This window comes from Erinaceus europaeus, chromosome 10 (assembly GCF_950295315.1).
Source record: "Erinaceus europaeus chromosome 10, mEriEur2.1, whole genome shotgun sequence".
Classification (NCBI taxonomy): Eukaryota; Metazoa; Chordata; class Mammalia; order Eulipotyphla; family Erinaceidae; genus Erinaceus; species Erinaceus europaeus.
Genome location: NC_080171.1, coordinates 92,821,382 through 92,838,234, shown reverse-complemented (window position 1 = coordinate 92,838,234; position 16,853 = coordinate 92,821,382). Strand labels below are relative to the sequence as shown.

Below are 16,853 nucleotides of genomic sequence, written 5' to 3'. Positions count from 1 at the left end.
GCAATAACACCAAAGGAAGAATTGGAATGGGTAAGGAGTAAATGATCTTGAAGGTAACTTTGGGCCTGTTTCTGCAGGCTAGTCCTTCTCCTTACCATGCTGTTTAGTGCAACTGCATTCCCCTGACATTTGCAGCCCTTATCACTAAGTACCCAAAAGGAGAAGGAGAGGTCAGTGGTACACCTCATGCCTCATACCATCTAAGGGCTTCATGGTAAGGAAGGGGTTGAGAGAGGTTCTGGAATCTGAGGTCTACAAACATACTTGAAATCACATGCCTTGGAGGGCATCTGCATGTGAGCATTTTTCTCATAAGGGCTGATTAAGAGGGCTGACCCACACAAACTTTTGAAAGAAGAGGAAATTTAGGCACGAAGAGGCCTAGCCCCTTAGGCAGTGAGAGGGCTGGCTCAGCTCCAGGATGCAAACTGGCAGGCCAGGGCTATTTTCCTAGAGTCAGGGGCCTTCTACACCTTCCCTGGAACACACACACACACACACACACACACACACACACACACACACACACGCAGTGAGGGGGGGTGTTTGACTCAGAGGCCTTCCTATCTCCCACCTGGGGTTTTCCCTTTAAGCTCATAAAGGTTAGGGGACATGCTCAAGGACACACAGTAAGTGTGCAGCAGAGCTGAGGTTTGAACCCAGGTCCTCTAGGATCCACAGCTGGGTTTTTTTTTTTTTTTTTTTTTTTTAGCTCTCAGGCATACCGTCTGGGATCAACGGAAAAACAGAGCTGAGCTCAGCTTTGACAGCAGAGGAAATAAGATTAAAGATGATCAGCTACCTACATATTCATCCATCCTCGATCAAAACTAGATCCAAATGAAAACGAAGGAACCCTCTAAATAGCAGAAGGGGCCCAGGGGCCATGGATCCTGGACTCCATATGACAGCCAGCACACTTCAAAGTCATTCCCACTGGACTGGGAAAAGAAAACCTGAAAGATGACTTTCATCCTTATCCCCCTTGTGCATAGCTCAAGGTGCTTCCGTGGAGAGTGGGGTTCAGGGCAGCCCAGCAAACTTAAGGGGGAGCTCATTTTAATGATCCCGTCCTTCTTGAAAATTGAGGAGTGGCTATGGGTTGAACAACTCAACACCCCAAGATTGAGTTCCCCGAGGTGACTGGCTCTGGGCTTGGAAGTGCTAGGTGCTCAATCTAACCCCCCCCCCCTCCCGGGAGAGCGGAGGATCTACTGAAGTTTGGGGGATCCACTGGAAAGTTTGGGTGCCTTCCACTCCAACCCCCGTCAGCTGCGGACCCCCTTGTTGGGGCTACTTTTCTCATGACAGTCAGCGAAGGTTTTCTCCCCAGTACTCAAGAGATCGAGGCGAGATACAGAGGAAAGTTCAAAGGATCGACGAGCCACGCAAAGTTCCAAGCGGCGGCTCAGGGGGTGTCCAGCAGAGGAGACAGGCAAAGTAGCGAGGCGCTCCGTGGGCCATGCTCTCCAACAGACCCCCAGATCTTGTCCAAGCCCGCACCTTCCTGGGACCCCTGCAAACTCCCGGACCTCCCTCATCTTGAGTCAGGAGCCCTGCTTCTTACCTCTACGTGCCGACCTGGCCGCCGGGAGCTGCCATTCCCAGGGCGCTGACCCGAGCGGCCCGGGGCCAGGCTCACGAGGTGACGGGGTGGCTGGGTCTGCGGGCCGCCGGAAAGTTTCCACAGCGCCCGCCAGGCTGAGCACAGCGCCCGCCAGGCTGAGCACAGCGCGCGGGCCAAGCAGGCGGCCCGCGCGGCAGGAGCGCGCCCGGGTCGGCTCCGCGCTCCGCCAGCGCCGGCCGCGGTGCCTGGGCTCTGCGGGCTCCCAGCCACCCGGCCTGCCCAGCAGCGCCAATCGCAGGCCTGGCCACCCTCAGCTCCGCCCGCCCGGCTCGGACATAGCGGGGGCGGGAAGGGGATGGGCGAGCCGGGGCGCACCTGTTTGGGCAATCGACCCCTCCACACCCGCCCCGCCCCAGCCAGCCCCTACGCCCCCGGCACACGCCCCCTGCCCGGGTCGCTCTTCGAAGTCCCCACCCCCCACCTCCGGTCAAAGCCGGGTCACACACACACACACACACACACACACACACACACACACACACACACACACACACACACACACACACACACACACACACACACACACACACACACACACACACACACACACACACACACACACACACACACACACGCCCCTTGCAGTCCACCCCCACCCCCACCATCCCCAGTGCGCTGGAGCACAACAGCCGCCTCTGCCCACCGCTGCACCCATGCGTACTGGACCGCGCTCTTCCCAGCCTCCAGGAGTTCAAAAAAGAAAACCTCAGCTGCAGTCTGGGGACTCTGAGAGGACGGGGCTGAGGCCGAGACGACGACTCTGCTGTACTCACACATCTTCCACCGCACATCCTTCCCTGACCTTTTAAACTCCTCTGCGCTCCTTGCCCCATCGCTGGACACGGGGGCCGAGGGCTGATGATTGCTCAGAGCTTCGGGAAAGGATGATAGATAAGACAAGTTGTCTAACAAAACTCCAGCTAGACTTTGGAAAACTCCTTGAGAATGCTTTCAGAGCAATTAGAGCCCCCCTTCATTCTCGGGGGTGGTGGTGGGGGGGGGTCAACTACAAATATTAGAACTTGAGGGGGCCGGGTTGTGGCTCACCTAGTTGAGCGCACATGTTACAATACACAAGGACCCGGGTTCAGAGCTCCCAGTTCCCACCTGCAGGGTAAAACTTCACGAGCGAGTGGTGAAGCAGGTCTGCAGGTGTCAGTCTCCTTCCCTCTACCTCCTCCTCCTCTACCAATTTCTCTCTGTCTCTATCCAATAATAAAAAATATTTTAAAAAGAACTTGAAAATTACATTGTCCTATTTTCCAGATAGGAAGACTGAGGCCAATGAAAGCTAAGTAGTTCTCAAACTAATGGTGAGTTTGCAGAGTACCTGGAGCTCCCCTCTACACACACACACACACACACACACACACACACACACACACACACACCCTGTCTTCAGTGACATCGCCCACGCCGCCCCCCAGCCCTGTGCAGAGACCTGGGTTTGCATCCTTCCTACCTATCCCCCCCCCCTACCCCGCATCCCCCACACCCAGACCTGGGTGAGAGGTTAGGAGGCCCTAGCCAGAGCCTGGGAAGAGCTGAGAGCACGCCTGCAACGGGCCTGCCTTACCTTGGCAGCTGAGCGTGTCCTCGCAGAGGGCGCCGGCTGGAGGCCCCAGCAGGGGCAGAGAGGCCCAGGCGAGAGCGCGGGAGGGTGGGCCGTCCGCTCCCATCCCGGAGCGCCCGGGTCCCGCCTCGGCCGGAGGGCCTTCCACCATCTGAAGCACCTGTAGGGACGGTACTGTGCCAGCGACCCAGCGACCCAGCTACGTCGTCCTGGGGAATGGGACCTAGGCCAAACCCCAGCTTGGGGCGTGTGGGGGTTCTCTGGGCTCCCGGGACTGTCGCGGCTAGGACTCCCACAGTGGCTGCCCGGGTTCGCTGGGCGCTAGTCGCTCTTGGCAGGGCGCTATTTTTAGCGAGAGCTGCTCTCCCAGTTGGACAGACAGAACCAGTTAATTCGGCCGCTCAGGAAGGGCCTGCACCAGTAGCTCCCCAGATCGGCAGCCGCAGCTCTGCTGAAAGCTGATCCTTCGCATTCCTGCCTGGCGAGGCGGGAGGGCGGGAGTGAGGACGCCTCTAATTCCTGGGGGAAGCTGGCGTCCTCTCTGAAGGCAGTGCCTGGGCTCCAAGTGCACGCCCAGGATGCAGCTCTTTAAATTGACTTGGAAACCTAGCCCGGCCCTCCTCTCTCCTCGCTCAGGTCTCCGGTGACTTTCCATCAGATACCCACCTAGGGTTCCATCCTCCCAAGAGCCCCAGAAGAATAGGATCTGGGTCCCAGCACCCACAAAAACTGGCGCTGGTGTACACACACACACACACACACACACACACACACACACACACACACACACACACACACACCTCTCAGGAACTGCTTGTTGAATGAAGGGAGGAAGGAGTGAAAATCCCAGACCAGATAAACCGGAGGAGCAAGTAGGGGTCTTCAGAGCCTGGGAGATTTGGAATGAATGCAGAAGGTGGCTTCAAAATCCTGCAGAACCTCCAATCCAACACTTTCCTGTTGTTACATGATCATCACAAGTCATCTCACCTCTGTGCCTCAGTTTCTTCTTCTACATGAGGGAATCTTAGCAGCCAGAGAGATTAAAAGTCTTTGCAAACAAAAGCTTGGTATGAGTGTTCATGTAGTGGGTACAGAGAAGAATGGAAAGATTATTAAGACATGAAACTGTCTTCAGGAAGCCACTACTAGTGCTAATAATTCAAGGAAGAAAGTGCTAAAGTTAAAAAACAAAATCATAAATGAGACCATGTAATATAAGCACAAGAATGGAGAAATCAGCCAATGGACTAGAATAGAGGCTGCAAAAATAGATCCATATATATGTGGAAACTTGATAGGGTAGAAGCAGAGTTTAGAGGTCACTAGGGGGAAGATAGACTTTTCTATAAATGGCACTTTTATGGAGCAGTTGGATGACCATATTAGAAAGGAAAAGTGAGATGAAATCCCTACCTCACACAACATGTAAAAAAATATATAGATTCCAATTAAATTCTAAAAAGTACTATCCAGGAGGTGACATAGTGGCTAAAGTGTTTACCTCTCAAGTATGAAGTCCAGAGTTTTAGTCCCAGAATAATATATGCCAGGGTGATGCTTAGGTTTTCTTTCTGTTTTGTTACTAAATAAGTAAATAAATCTTTAAAAACAAAACAAAACTGAGAGACAAAAGCCTCGTAACAGAGAATGTTTTCTTCCTTTCTTTTTTTTTATAACATTTTTTTCCCTCCAGGCTTATTGCTGGGGCTCACTGCCTGCACTATGAATCCACTGCAGAGATATTGAAAGAGGAAGGAAAGACAGAAAGAGGGAGAGAAAGACACCTGCAGACCTGCTTCACCGCCTGTGAAGCGACCCCCCCCCCCCCCCCCCGCAAGTGGGGCACCAGGAGCTTAAACGGGGTTCCTTACACCAGTCCTTGCACTTCCTGCCATGTGTGCTTAACCCATTGCTTTACCTCATGGCCCCCCAGAAAGTTTTCTTAAAGCTTCCCCTAAAACAAAAAAAACACCAAGAAAGAGATTGATATATTTAAAGTATAAAACTTTTGTATCGAAAGGAGATATTTGCAATAAATACCAAAACATACTAAGACCTGCAAATAAAATTTCAAAAGAAATAAGAGAAAGTAGGGCAAAATCTATAAAAAAGCTGATTTGGTGACTAGGAAAACATAGATGACCAGTAAGCATATGAGAAGTTATCCAGATTTACTAGTAAAATGAAACGCCAGCAAAGTTCCATTTCAAACCTGTAATGCCGGTGAAAAAGTAGGCCATCAAGGAATGTATCTAAGGATGTGAAGTACAGACAACTCTCATACACTGCTGGAGGTCAGGGAAAAACAGTTTAACAACAGTTAACAAGATGTATGGAAGATACATGTATCCCAATGACCCAGAGACTGAGCTTCCAGGATAAAGTCAGAAAACTTCCTGTTCATTGCTGACCCTAGCAAAGAACCAGAAACAGCCTTAATGCCCATTGGTACAAGAACAGATAAATGCATAAACTTTCCAACGGTGGCATAAAGCCTTCAGTGAAAATGAATGTCTGGAGATTTCTTATGAATCTTTAGTGGAAAAGTGGAAAATGAGTTGTAGGAGATGGAATTGTATGATATCATTCACACAGACTTTTTTTTTTTATGATGCAAGACAAAATGATACCACATACTGCTAGGAGTGGACACATGTGGTAAAAATATAGAGAAGTCCAGATTAATTCAGCCTGGTAGGTGGTGCAACAGTGGAGCACAGGACATGCAGGCATGAGGTCCTAAGATCCATCTCCAATGCCATATATGACAGAGTGGTGGTCTGGTTCTCTTTCTCACTCACTCATAAATAAATAAATACTTTTATTTTATTTTATTTTGCCACCAAGGCTCAATATAGGCATGGCAAGTCTACTATTTCTGGCAACCACTTTTTCCTCTTATTTATTTATTTATATTTTAATTTTGTGGATAGAGAGAAATTGGGAGTCAGGCGGTAGCGCAGCGGGTTAAGCGCAGGTGGCGCAAAGCGCAAGGACCAGTGGAAGGATCCCGGTTCGAGCCCCGGCTCCCCACCTGCAGGGGAGTCGCTTCACAGGCGGTGAAGCTGGTCTGCAGGTGTCTGTCTTTCTCTCATCCTCTCTGTCTTCCCCTCCTCTCTCTATTTCTCTCTGTCATATCCAACAACAACAACAACAATAATAACTACAACAATACAACAACAAGGACAAAAAAGGGAATAACTAAATATTGAAAAAAATAAAAAGGAAAAAAAAAGAGAAATTAAAAGAGAAGGAAGATAGAGAGGGAGAGAGACAGAGAGATACCTGCATTGCTGCTTCACCACTTGTGAAGCTCCCCACTTGCCCCCCACCCCTGCACATAGGACCTGGAGAGCTTGAACCCAGGTCCTTGTGCATGGTGATGTGTGTGCTTAATGTGGTTTACTGCTGCCCAGGCCCCCATAAATGGGTTTTAAAAGAAATTCAGAAGAATGATAAGTACACTATTCAGCAAAGCTTTTCCCTCTGCCAGATGAGAGGTGATGACTGGTGGGAAAGGTTCAACCACATCGGTAAGATTTTATTTATTGGCCTGGGCAGTGAGTATATAGGTGCTTGTTTTATGCTTCACAACTTTAAGGTACAGAGCAAGCATGGTCATAAGACATATAAAATCCAGTTCAGCTCTGCACTTTATTTTTCATTTTATTTTATTTTATTTGGTCATCTCCAGGGCTTCCCCACTCCAGTCTGACTTTTTCATATAAAGACAGAGAGACAGAATGAGAAGGGAAGAGACTAAAGTACTAAAATGTCTTTTGATGTGATTGGAAACCAGCTCAAACCTGGGTGGTGTTCATGGCAAAGCAGCACACTATCCAAGTGAGCTACGTCACCAATCCGCAGCTCTGTACTTTGGTGTCCTTATTTTACTTTTTAATTTTTTTTATTATTTGTTTATTGGCTAGAGACAGAGAGCACTCGAGAGAAAGGGGGAGATAGGGAGAAAGATAGAAACACTTGGCAGCACTGCTTCACCTGGAAGTGAGGACATGGTGGTGGTGGGGGGGGGATTGAACCTGGGTCCTTGAGCATTGTGATGTGTGCATCACCGCCTGGAGCGGTATTCTAGTATTCTTATTTTAATTAATGGGTCAAGTATCTGTGAAGAGTTCAGCACAAAGCCCAGCTCCCATCCAAGTGCTCAGTAAAGCTTAAGGACATGAATAACCTGCTCTCCCTCTCTACTGAGCCCTTCATATTCTTTTTCCAGCCAGCTGAGATTCATCCTCCCTCCCCCAGCACTGTCTAGCAACCAGGTCTCCTAAGCCCCCCAACCTCTAGCATGCCATTATGCCCTTGTTCTAACTGTTTGTTTTTCTTAGGAGGCCCAGCCTCCCTTTCTCTGTTGGGTCAAGACTTGTTTCTCCCATAACCTCCCAGCTCAGGCATTTCAGCCCCTGGGAAGCCTTGGGAGGTCTTCTTTGACTGCCCCAGGCAGAGGGTTCCCGCAGCAAGAGGGTTCCTGCAGCAGCTGCCTACCCTACCAGCTGTATTTATCACCCTGTGGGTGGCTAAGGGTCTATCTTCACCCTTAACAGACTGTAAGCTCCTCCAGGCCAGGAAGCCAATGTGATCCACCACTACAGCCTCAACACCGACATAAGCCCTGCCTCCAGAAAGGCTTTTTGAATGAATAAAGTGGGCAAGTGAATGCACCAATCAGAAACAAAAATGAAGTTTCACCACACCTGCATAAGGATAGCAATCCCACTACATGAGTGGACTGCAGAGTCTTTTCAGAGTGTTCTTTGGGAATTCATGTGACCTGTGGGGTCAGAGAGAGCTAGTTTCAGGTCTAGGCTGAGTTACTTGCGGGCTATGTGACATAGGAAAGGCTGCTACAGCCCTCTGAGCCTCTGGTTCTGTGCTTGCACAAGGGCTACCTACCTGCAAGGGGTTCTTGTGAGGCTTCAATGAGCTAATAGGAGCAAAATGCATGGCCTCATTCTTGGTTCAGGTTGCAATTATGTGAATATTGGCCTGAGAGGGAGGTAGATGTTTGTAGGAGAGGGTGGAAGGAAGCTTAGATGGGTGACTCAAAGTGGGAGATTGATTTTTAAATGCTGGAGTTGGGGGCTGTTCTCCAGTTTAGGAAAAATGAAGCACACGCCTGCAGAATGGCCACACACCTTTAGAATGGCCTAGAGGTAGGCCAGACTGTGCTGGTGCTGCTTCCTCCATACCCTTTGTCCCACTCCAGGGCAAGGGCCTGTGCAGCATTTCAAATCCTCCCATCTATCTCCCTACGACCATTCAGACCCCCTCCGATCTGTTCTTGCATACATGTAGCCCAGAGATCCCAATCTGGATGTGCCTTTCCCTTGCCAGCTTTCATCTGCAGAGAGGACAGAGCCTGCGACACATTCCCCAGGGACACATCTGAGGCAATTTACCAAATGCATAGCCTGCTCTATAAATGCAAAACTCCACATATGACCACTTGTCAGGAGCTTTCATCCAGGAAACACATGGGATGGCAAATTGCTTACGGTCCAGACTCTAGAAGATGAGTTGGTTGGTGCTATGTATTCTACAAGCAAACAAATACATCAAGTTGACAGGGCTATGTGGGTCCCTGGAAAAGAACACCCCTTTGCACTTTGTGGGGTTCACATGAGACTTGTTGAGCTAGTGAGCAAATCATCTTTGAGCCGCATCACACTAAACACTGTAACAGCTTTCTGGTGCTGTGGACATTAGTGGCTAGGGTACTTTGTTCTATGCATATGACCAAATAAGACATAAATCCTGCCCAACTTGAGGTCTAATATCTTTCTTCCTTTTTTTCTTTTTTAAAAAGATTTTTATTTACATATGAGAAGGACAGGAGGATAGAGAAAGAACCAGAGATCACTCTGGCACATCTGCTGCCAGGGATTGAACTCAGGACCTCGTGCTTGAGAGTCCAAAGCTTTACCACTGTGCCATCTCCCAGACTGCCCATCTTTGTTTTTTAATTTTAATTTAAATTTTTGCCTCCATGGTTATCGCTGGGGTTCTGTGCTTGCACTATGAATCCAATATTCCTGGAGGCAATTTTTTCCCCAATTAATTGCCCTAGTTGTTTATTGCTGTTGTTGTTATTGCTATTGCTGTCATTGTTGTTGGATAGGACAGAGAGAAATGGAGAGAGGAGGGGAAGACAGAGAGGGATGGAGAAAGATAGACACCTGCAGACTTGCTTCACTGCTTGTGAAGCACCGCACACCCTACGCAGGTGAGGAGCTGGGGGCTCAAACTGGGGTCCTTACACTGATCCGTGCACTTCGCTCTTTGTGTGCTTAACCTGCTGCGTTACCTCCTAGCCCCATCTTAACACTTCTTGGGAAGGTCATCAATACCTCCTGGTTGAGACCATCGACACCTTTCTATATTTTGGGGTTTTTAAATTATTTTTTAAATTTTTAACAGAGCACTGCTTGGCTCTGGCTTATGGTGGTGCAGGAGATTGAACCTGGGACTCTGGAGCCTCAGGCATGAAAATCTCTTTGCATCACCATTATGCTATCTACCCCACCCAGCACCTTTCTAGCTTCATATCACCTAACTCATTGGCAACACTTGGACCCTTAAAAACTCTCTAATCCCTTTCGTCTTGTTACCTTCTCCCATCTTTTCTTCTGTGTTTTTCTTGTTTTTCTCCTTCTCCTGGGTTCCCTCCATTTACTGGACTATAAACACTGAAGTCTAAAAGTGTCTGATTTTGGGTAGCCTGCCAGTGGCGCACCGGGTTAAGTACATGTAGTATGAAATTGTCTGATTTCCTTTTGTCCTTACATAGACAATTTCAACCATTTCTGGTTTCATGGCTTGAACCACTTTTTTTTTTTTTTAACCACCAGGGTTATCACTGAGGCTCAGTGCCAGCACTAAGAATATACTGTTCCCTATGGCAAAATTTTCTGTTTTTTCTTTTTCTTTCTGCTTTTATTTGACATGAAAGAGAGAAACTGAGAGGGGTGGGGGAGATAGGGGGAGAGAAACAGCGACACCTGCAGATATGCTTCACCACTCATGAAGTGCCCCCCACTCCCAGCTGATCCGGACCAGGGGCTTAAACCTGGGTCCTTGTGCACTGTAGTGTGTGCACTCAGCCAGGTGCACCACCATCTGGCCCCTGCTTGTATGTGTTCATAACTGGGTGTGCCACTGCCCAGCCCCACCACTACCCTTCTACTGGTCATGATTCCCAAATGTTTACTTCTGGATCAATTCAAGCCCTGACTATCATCTCTTGCCTGAACTTCAGTAAGAGCTAAGAATCTTCCTTGGTATCACTCGGCCCTCTCTCTGTTGGTCCTGGTCTTTGGACTCTCCTCATGAGGATTTCAATGCACAGGTCCAATCACATCCTCCCTGATCCATCGGGACAGATTTCAAGGGCTTCTTGCTGCCTTCATGCCTTCTATCATCTCTCTTCCCACCTCTTCAGCTTCACTACTCCTTCACATCTTCCTTCTCCCTCTCTGCCTTCAGTTAACCCAACCAGATCTCAGATTCTCAACTCTGCACAGCGCTTTCTCATCACACCACCCGTGCCCACCAGCTTCCCGCTCCCTGGCTCTTTCTTCTCTTCCCTCTCTTCCCTGGCACAGATAATGCCTCCCTAGGGCCACTGAGGTCTCATATCCTCAGAGAAGACTTCCCTGACATTGCACCCTAACACCCATGGCTTGAGTCATTGTCCTTCCTGGTATTTATTGCAGATGATGACTGTGCTTTCACAGTGGGGTCCTGATAAGTGTTCCCCTTCCAGGGAAGGGTGGCCTTGAGCACAGAGGCCAGGCCTGGTTTTGTTCATTGTGTATCTCCTGCCACTCTAACAAAATCTCAGCACACAATAGGTGTTCCATGAAGGAATGAATGAACCTGAATCTGCCCACACACCTTCAGTGCTGTGTCTGTTTAGCATTATTAGACGCTATTAATTGCTAGAAGTTTCTGCATTTATATGCATTGACATGCACACAGGTGTCAGATGCTTCCTGTGTTCTCTCTCTTAATTCTCACCACCACTGCCCAGGCTGTCCTACGATTTATTTTTTCACCAACTTCCATTTGACTGATGAGAAACTCATGCTCAGAGAGTTCCAGCCACTTGCAGAACATCACATACATGCTGGCAGAGCATATCAGTAACAGCAACTGGGTTCAAAGCTGCGTCTATTGGACTATAAATCTTGGATTCCACAGTCCCTGGGCCAATCACTGTATCTATGCATGGAAATTTCCCTTTATTAATATGTTTATTTTATTTATTTTGGATAGAGATAAAGAGTAGATAGATAGAGTGGTCCAGGAGGTGGCACAGTGGATAAAGCATTGGACTCTCAGGCATGAGGTCCTGAGTTCAATCCCTGGCAGCACATGTTCCAGAGTGATGTCTGGTTTTTTTCTCTCTCTTCACCTATCTTTCTCATGAATAAATAAATAAAATCTTTAAAAAGAGAGAGAGTAGATAGGTAGGTAGATGAATAGACAAACAGATAGATAGGTAGATAGATAGATAGATAGATAGATAGATAGATAGATAGATAGACAGACCTACAACATGGCTTCACAACTTGTTAAGCTTTCCCCTGCAGGTAGGGATCAAGAACTTAAACTCAGGTCCTTGTGCAAGGTAATCTGTTGTGTTCAACCAGGTGTGCCACCACCCAGCCTCAAGTTTTTATTTCTTTTTTTTTTCTATTATTATCTTTATTATTGGGTAGAGACAGCCAAAAATCTACAGTGTAGGAGGAGATAGAGAGGAGGAGAGAAAGAGATACACTGAGGCACTGCTTCACCATTCACAAAGCTTTCCCCCTGCAAGTGGGAACCAGGGGCTTAGACCCAGGTCCTTTTACATTGTAAAATATGCACTCAACCAGGTGTGCCACCATCTGGTCCCTGGATTTTTCTGTTAAAAGGAAGAAAGAGAAATACACCAGCATACCACTCTGCCATTTATAATGTTCTGATAGTTTTTGTCTTTATTGTTTTGACGCAGGGTGGTGGAGAAGCAAACCAAGTGCTTCATGGACTCTATTGCTGAGTTATCTCCCTGGCCTGCATATTGATTAATCTCTCTCTTTTCTGAAGGGTTTACTTTTTATTTGTTTATATATTTATTTTGTCATCAATAGGGCTTCACTGCTTGAATAGACTTTTTTTTTCATTTAAAAGAGCAGAGACAGGAGAGAGACAGAGAGGGAGAGAGAGAGAGAGAGGGAGAGAGAGAGCACCATAGTACTGAAACTTCTTCCATTGCAGTTTTATCCTGGGTTGTACACAGGATAAAGCAGCATGCTATCCAGATGAGCTGTCTTGTCAACCTAATCTGTCTTTCTCTCATGCCTATCTCTGCTGTCCATGGGTTCCCTGAAGTCAACGTGAGCAGGACCCCACTCTATGCCAAGCTTTGAACAGGACACCAGGAACACAGAGAAACAGAACATTAGTCATTTACAAGTCATTACAGGGGAAGTGACAGTCAACAGCCCCCAGGACCCATGGTGCACCCTGGAGTGTTGATTTCATGAGCTCATGACAGGAAGTAAGTGCGTGTCTGTGGGGGACCTGAGCCAGCCCGAAGCGGTGGGCAGAGGGGTGGTTTGGGGGAACACATTCCAAGGAGATGACCCCTGAATGTAGCTTCAAGGTGCAGAGAGGAGAAATAAGCCAAGTGGAGAGGAAGCAGCCCAGGCAGAAGTACAGTAGCATGGGACAGAGTCATAGAGAACAGCTGTGAGGGGTACAGGGGAGGGTTGGGGCTGCCTCACCTGGTGCCCTGAATGCTAAATCCAGGAGCTGGGGTTTGGGGGTAGCTAATGAGAGGTCTTCAGGTGTGGAGGGCTGTCACTACTTCAAGTTTTATTTACTTATTTTTTAATAATTTGATTGCAATCTTAAAAATAAATACTTCATTCAACATAGGAGCTTGTGTAACCTCTGCATCCCATGATCACATTCCATGGTCATAGCTAGGGACATTCTAGGCTGCATCATTTCAGGACCAGTCTTCCTTGAGAGGCATAGTATGTTGACCCAGCCTCCCTCTGGAGAGTGGGGCAGTCCCTACCCCCACTGTTGTTGTTCTACATTGAGGGTAATATCCTGTAGAGGCCCATAAGAGGGTTTATGATGCTGTTCCTGATGGAAGTGACTAGTGACGGTGGAGAGAGGGATCTGTTAGAGGTCTAGGTCCATCACGTCTGTGTGGGAATCCTAGGATACCCTGACTAGGGCCCTGGATGATAAGATGGCCTGGCAGTGACCAAAAGGACTGTAATTAAAGTGTGCTTGTTTCTTGCCCTGATCCAGCTTTTGTAGTCTTTACTTTATCTGACAGGGTGAGACTTAGTGATTGAAGGAAGTGAAGTGGGAAATAGGTGAGGAGGGTCTCTAGGTGTTAGTAGAAAATATTTGATTAAGTACTTTTTGGTATTTTTTTTTTTTTAGGTCTTTCTACTTGCTTGCTGCACTTATGAGTCACTGCAAACTATTGTGTACTTTTACTTTACGGTATATATTTTCCCCTGACTTATGGATGCATGTGCACATATGCTATATCTCATGGGCTCTGGTCTATATCTAGATTCTGTAGCTTTGTTAGGAAATGTGTCACTGGAAATGGAACTAAAGAGTCCTCTGAGCTGGAAAAGGTCTCACCAGAGTAATGGAGCAGTAGGGTTGACTTCCTTGATCTCACGTCTCTGGACACAGTCTGAAGTGAAACATGTCAAGTTGGCACTGGTGGCATTCATTCAGTTGAGATCAGCAGATGCAGCATCAAATGGTATGGATCAAGAGAAGCATGAAGGAAAATGAGCAAAGACCCAGAGGTTCCAGGAACGGGAGAAATACAAGCTTTATAGAGAATGAGGAAGATTCCTCACTGTCTGAGAGTTTAAGAAGGCAATAGATAATTACCCCTAGGTCAGATTGATGGGGTTTACAGTTAATAGTATTCATATATTTTTCCATATTTGTGAGCTACTCTCTGCTCTGATCCAGCTTTCTAGTCTTATTCCCAACTATGACACCATTTTCCTACATGAAGACCCTAAATCTCACCTGCTACATTCTTACTTTTAGGCTCCTGATTACTAAAAAATTTATTCTGCTTTATATATAACTTCTTTTCATCCACCAAGTTGCAGATGCTACCATGATGCCATCCTGACTTCCCTGGGTAGACGACCCCACCAAGGTGTTCTAGAGCCCTCTACTCCCCAGAACCTTGCTCCACTAGGGAAAGACAGAAATAGACTGGGGGTATGGATCAACCTGTCAATACCCATGTCCAAAGAAGAAGCATTTACAGAAGTCAGGCCTCCCAAAAACCCTTTGGATTTGTGATTTAATAATGATTTACAAGACTGTGGGATAAGTGGGGTACAATTCTATACATTTCCCACCACCAGAGTTCCTTATGGCATCCCCTCTACTGGAAGGTTCCCTATTCTTTATTGTTCTGGGAGTATGGACCAAGGATCTTTATGGGGTACAGTCTTGTAAATCATTATTAAATCACTAATAAAAATAATTTATTCTCTTAATGAAAGAGAGAAAGTGAGAAGGAGAGGGGGAGAGAGAGAGAGAGAGACTGAGAGAGAGAGAGATGCCAGAACACTGCTCAGCTCTGGCTTATGGTGGTACTGAGGACTGAATTTGGAACCTTGGAGCCTCAGGTTTTAAAGTCTTTTTGCATAACCATTTTTTGTTTTTACAAAATTCTCTCCATCTGGGGAAAAGAGATTAATCCAAAGGGTAGAGACTAGCAAAAGAATAATTAACAAGGTGGGACATACCATGTGCCACCCAGGAACATCCTTCTAGAAGGAAGAACTCAAAGCCCTAGGAGGTAGTACAGTGGATAAAGCACTGGACTTTTTGAGAATGAGGTCCTAAGTTTGATCCCTGGCATCACATATACCAGAGTGACCCTCTGGTTCTCTCGCTCTTGCTCTCGCTTTCTCCTCTTCTTCCTATTAATAAATAAATCTAAATAAAATTATTATCTTTACTTATTGTGTAGAGATAGCCATAAATCAAGAGGGGGTAGGGAGATAGAGAGGGATAGACACCTGCAGCCCTGCTTCACTATTCATGAAGCTTTTCTCCTGCAGGTGGGGACCAGGGGCTTGAACCTGGGTCCTTGCACACTGTAATGTATGCACTTAGCCAGGTACACCACCACCTAGTCCCCTTCTCTTGTCTTTGAGACAGGAGAAATCCCTCTCCTTGTGTGCCTGGAATCAGTGCCCACCACCCAATGGGCACAAAATGCGTTCACTGGGCTAAACTGACCCAAAGCTCCTGGACTTTCAACAGTTAGATTTTTTTTTTTCCCCACCAGGGTTATTGCTGAAGCTTAGTGCCAGCACCATGTATCCACTGCTCCTGGAAGCCATTTTTCCCATTTTGTTGCTCTTGCTGTTGCCCTTATTGTGTTTTTTATTATTATTATAGCTGTTGTTGTTGTTGGATAGGATAGAGAGAAATCTAGAGAGGAGGGGAAGAAGGAGAAGAGGGGAAGACAGAGAGAAGGAGAGAAAGATAGATACCTGCAGACCTGTTTCACCATTTGTGAAACAACCCCCTGCAGGTGAGGAGCTGGGGACTTGAACTGGGATCCTTACTCCAGTCTTTGCACTTTGTGCTATGTGCGCTTAACCCACTGCACTACCTCCCAGCTCCCAACAGTTGGATTTTTAAAAAATTATCTTTATTTATTTGATAGAGACAGCCAGAAATTGAGAGGGAAGGAGGTGATAGAGAGAAAGACACCTGCAACACTGCTTCACCACTCACAAAGCTTTTCCCTTGCAGATGGGAACTGGGGGCTCGAACATGGGTCCTTGTCCATTGTAATATGTGCAGTCAACTAGGTGCTCCACCATCTGACCAACAGTTGGAGTTGCTCCTTGGAAGGGCCACTCCCAGAAGCGATACCTAGACAAATTCAAGTTTCTCCATTCAGATCATTTGAAAAGAAATGAACAAAGGCACTGCAGTTCTGGTTGCTTGACACTTTGCTCTCCCAGTTAACAAGAGACCAAACTAGCTCCCCTCCTATGACCCAGTTGGGAAGCAAACATGGTGCCTTAGTGTCTCCAGTACAAGGCAGGCTCCATGTAGCACACACATTTCTGCCTCAAGTCCTCCCAATCCCAGACCACAAAGGGTGATTTCTTAGAATATTAGCATAATTACCTGACTGCAAGGCTATCGAGGAGCGATTAGATGAGCTTGTGGTTTTTGTTGTTTTTTTTTTTGTAGTTATTTGTCTCAAGTAAGTCACCTGAAGTTCATCTGCCATCACAATTCATGGCTGCATTGTATAATTGCAGGGAATTGTTTTGCTAATAACAGTGGTACCTTGATCCAATTTAGTTTTAATGCCAGGAGGTGCCCTCCCAGAATAATCAGTTCCAGGGCAATTCCAATTTCCAGGTTTGTTAATATGTTCTGTAGAGAAGATTCAATTCAAGGAAGCTGAAGTTACTTCTTTATCTCCCAACATTATCTAGGAGCAGGATGGAATCCTACCTCTGTGTGTCTGTAGATAAAAGGTAGGGAGAGACCTAGAAACAGGAAAAGGGGACTGAAGGTGCCCAGTGGAGAAGAATGACTAGGCAG

At 47.1% G+C, this 16,853-nt stretch overlaps 1 protein-coding gene across 8 annotated transcripts in view; it reads right to left on the bottom strand.

Moving 5' to 3' along the window:
• The window catches only part of DAB2IP (DAB2 interacting protein), a 232,553-nt gene that overhangs the window by 199,966 nt on the left and 15,734 nt on the right, over positions 1-16,853 (bottom strand). For 3 of the 8 annotated variants that reach the window (XM_060200089.1, XM_060200091.1, XM_060200095.1), the window contains exon 1: positions 3,204-3,625. The exons of 1 other annotated variant lie outside the window; for it this stretch is intronic. In XM_060200089.1, the coding sequence (XP_060056072.1) occupies positions 3,204-3,351 (148 nt within the window). In that variant the 5' untranslated portion in view covers positions 3,352-3,625. Of the gene's footprint in view, positions 1-1,567; positions 1,695-3,203; positions 3,627-16,853 lie in introns of those variants that run through there. 4 more of the 8 variants (XM_060200084.1, XM_060200087.1, XM_060200088.1 and 1 more) reach the window with 3 other exon arrangements.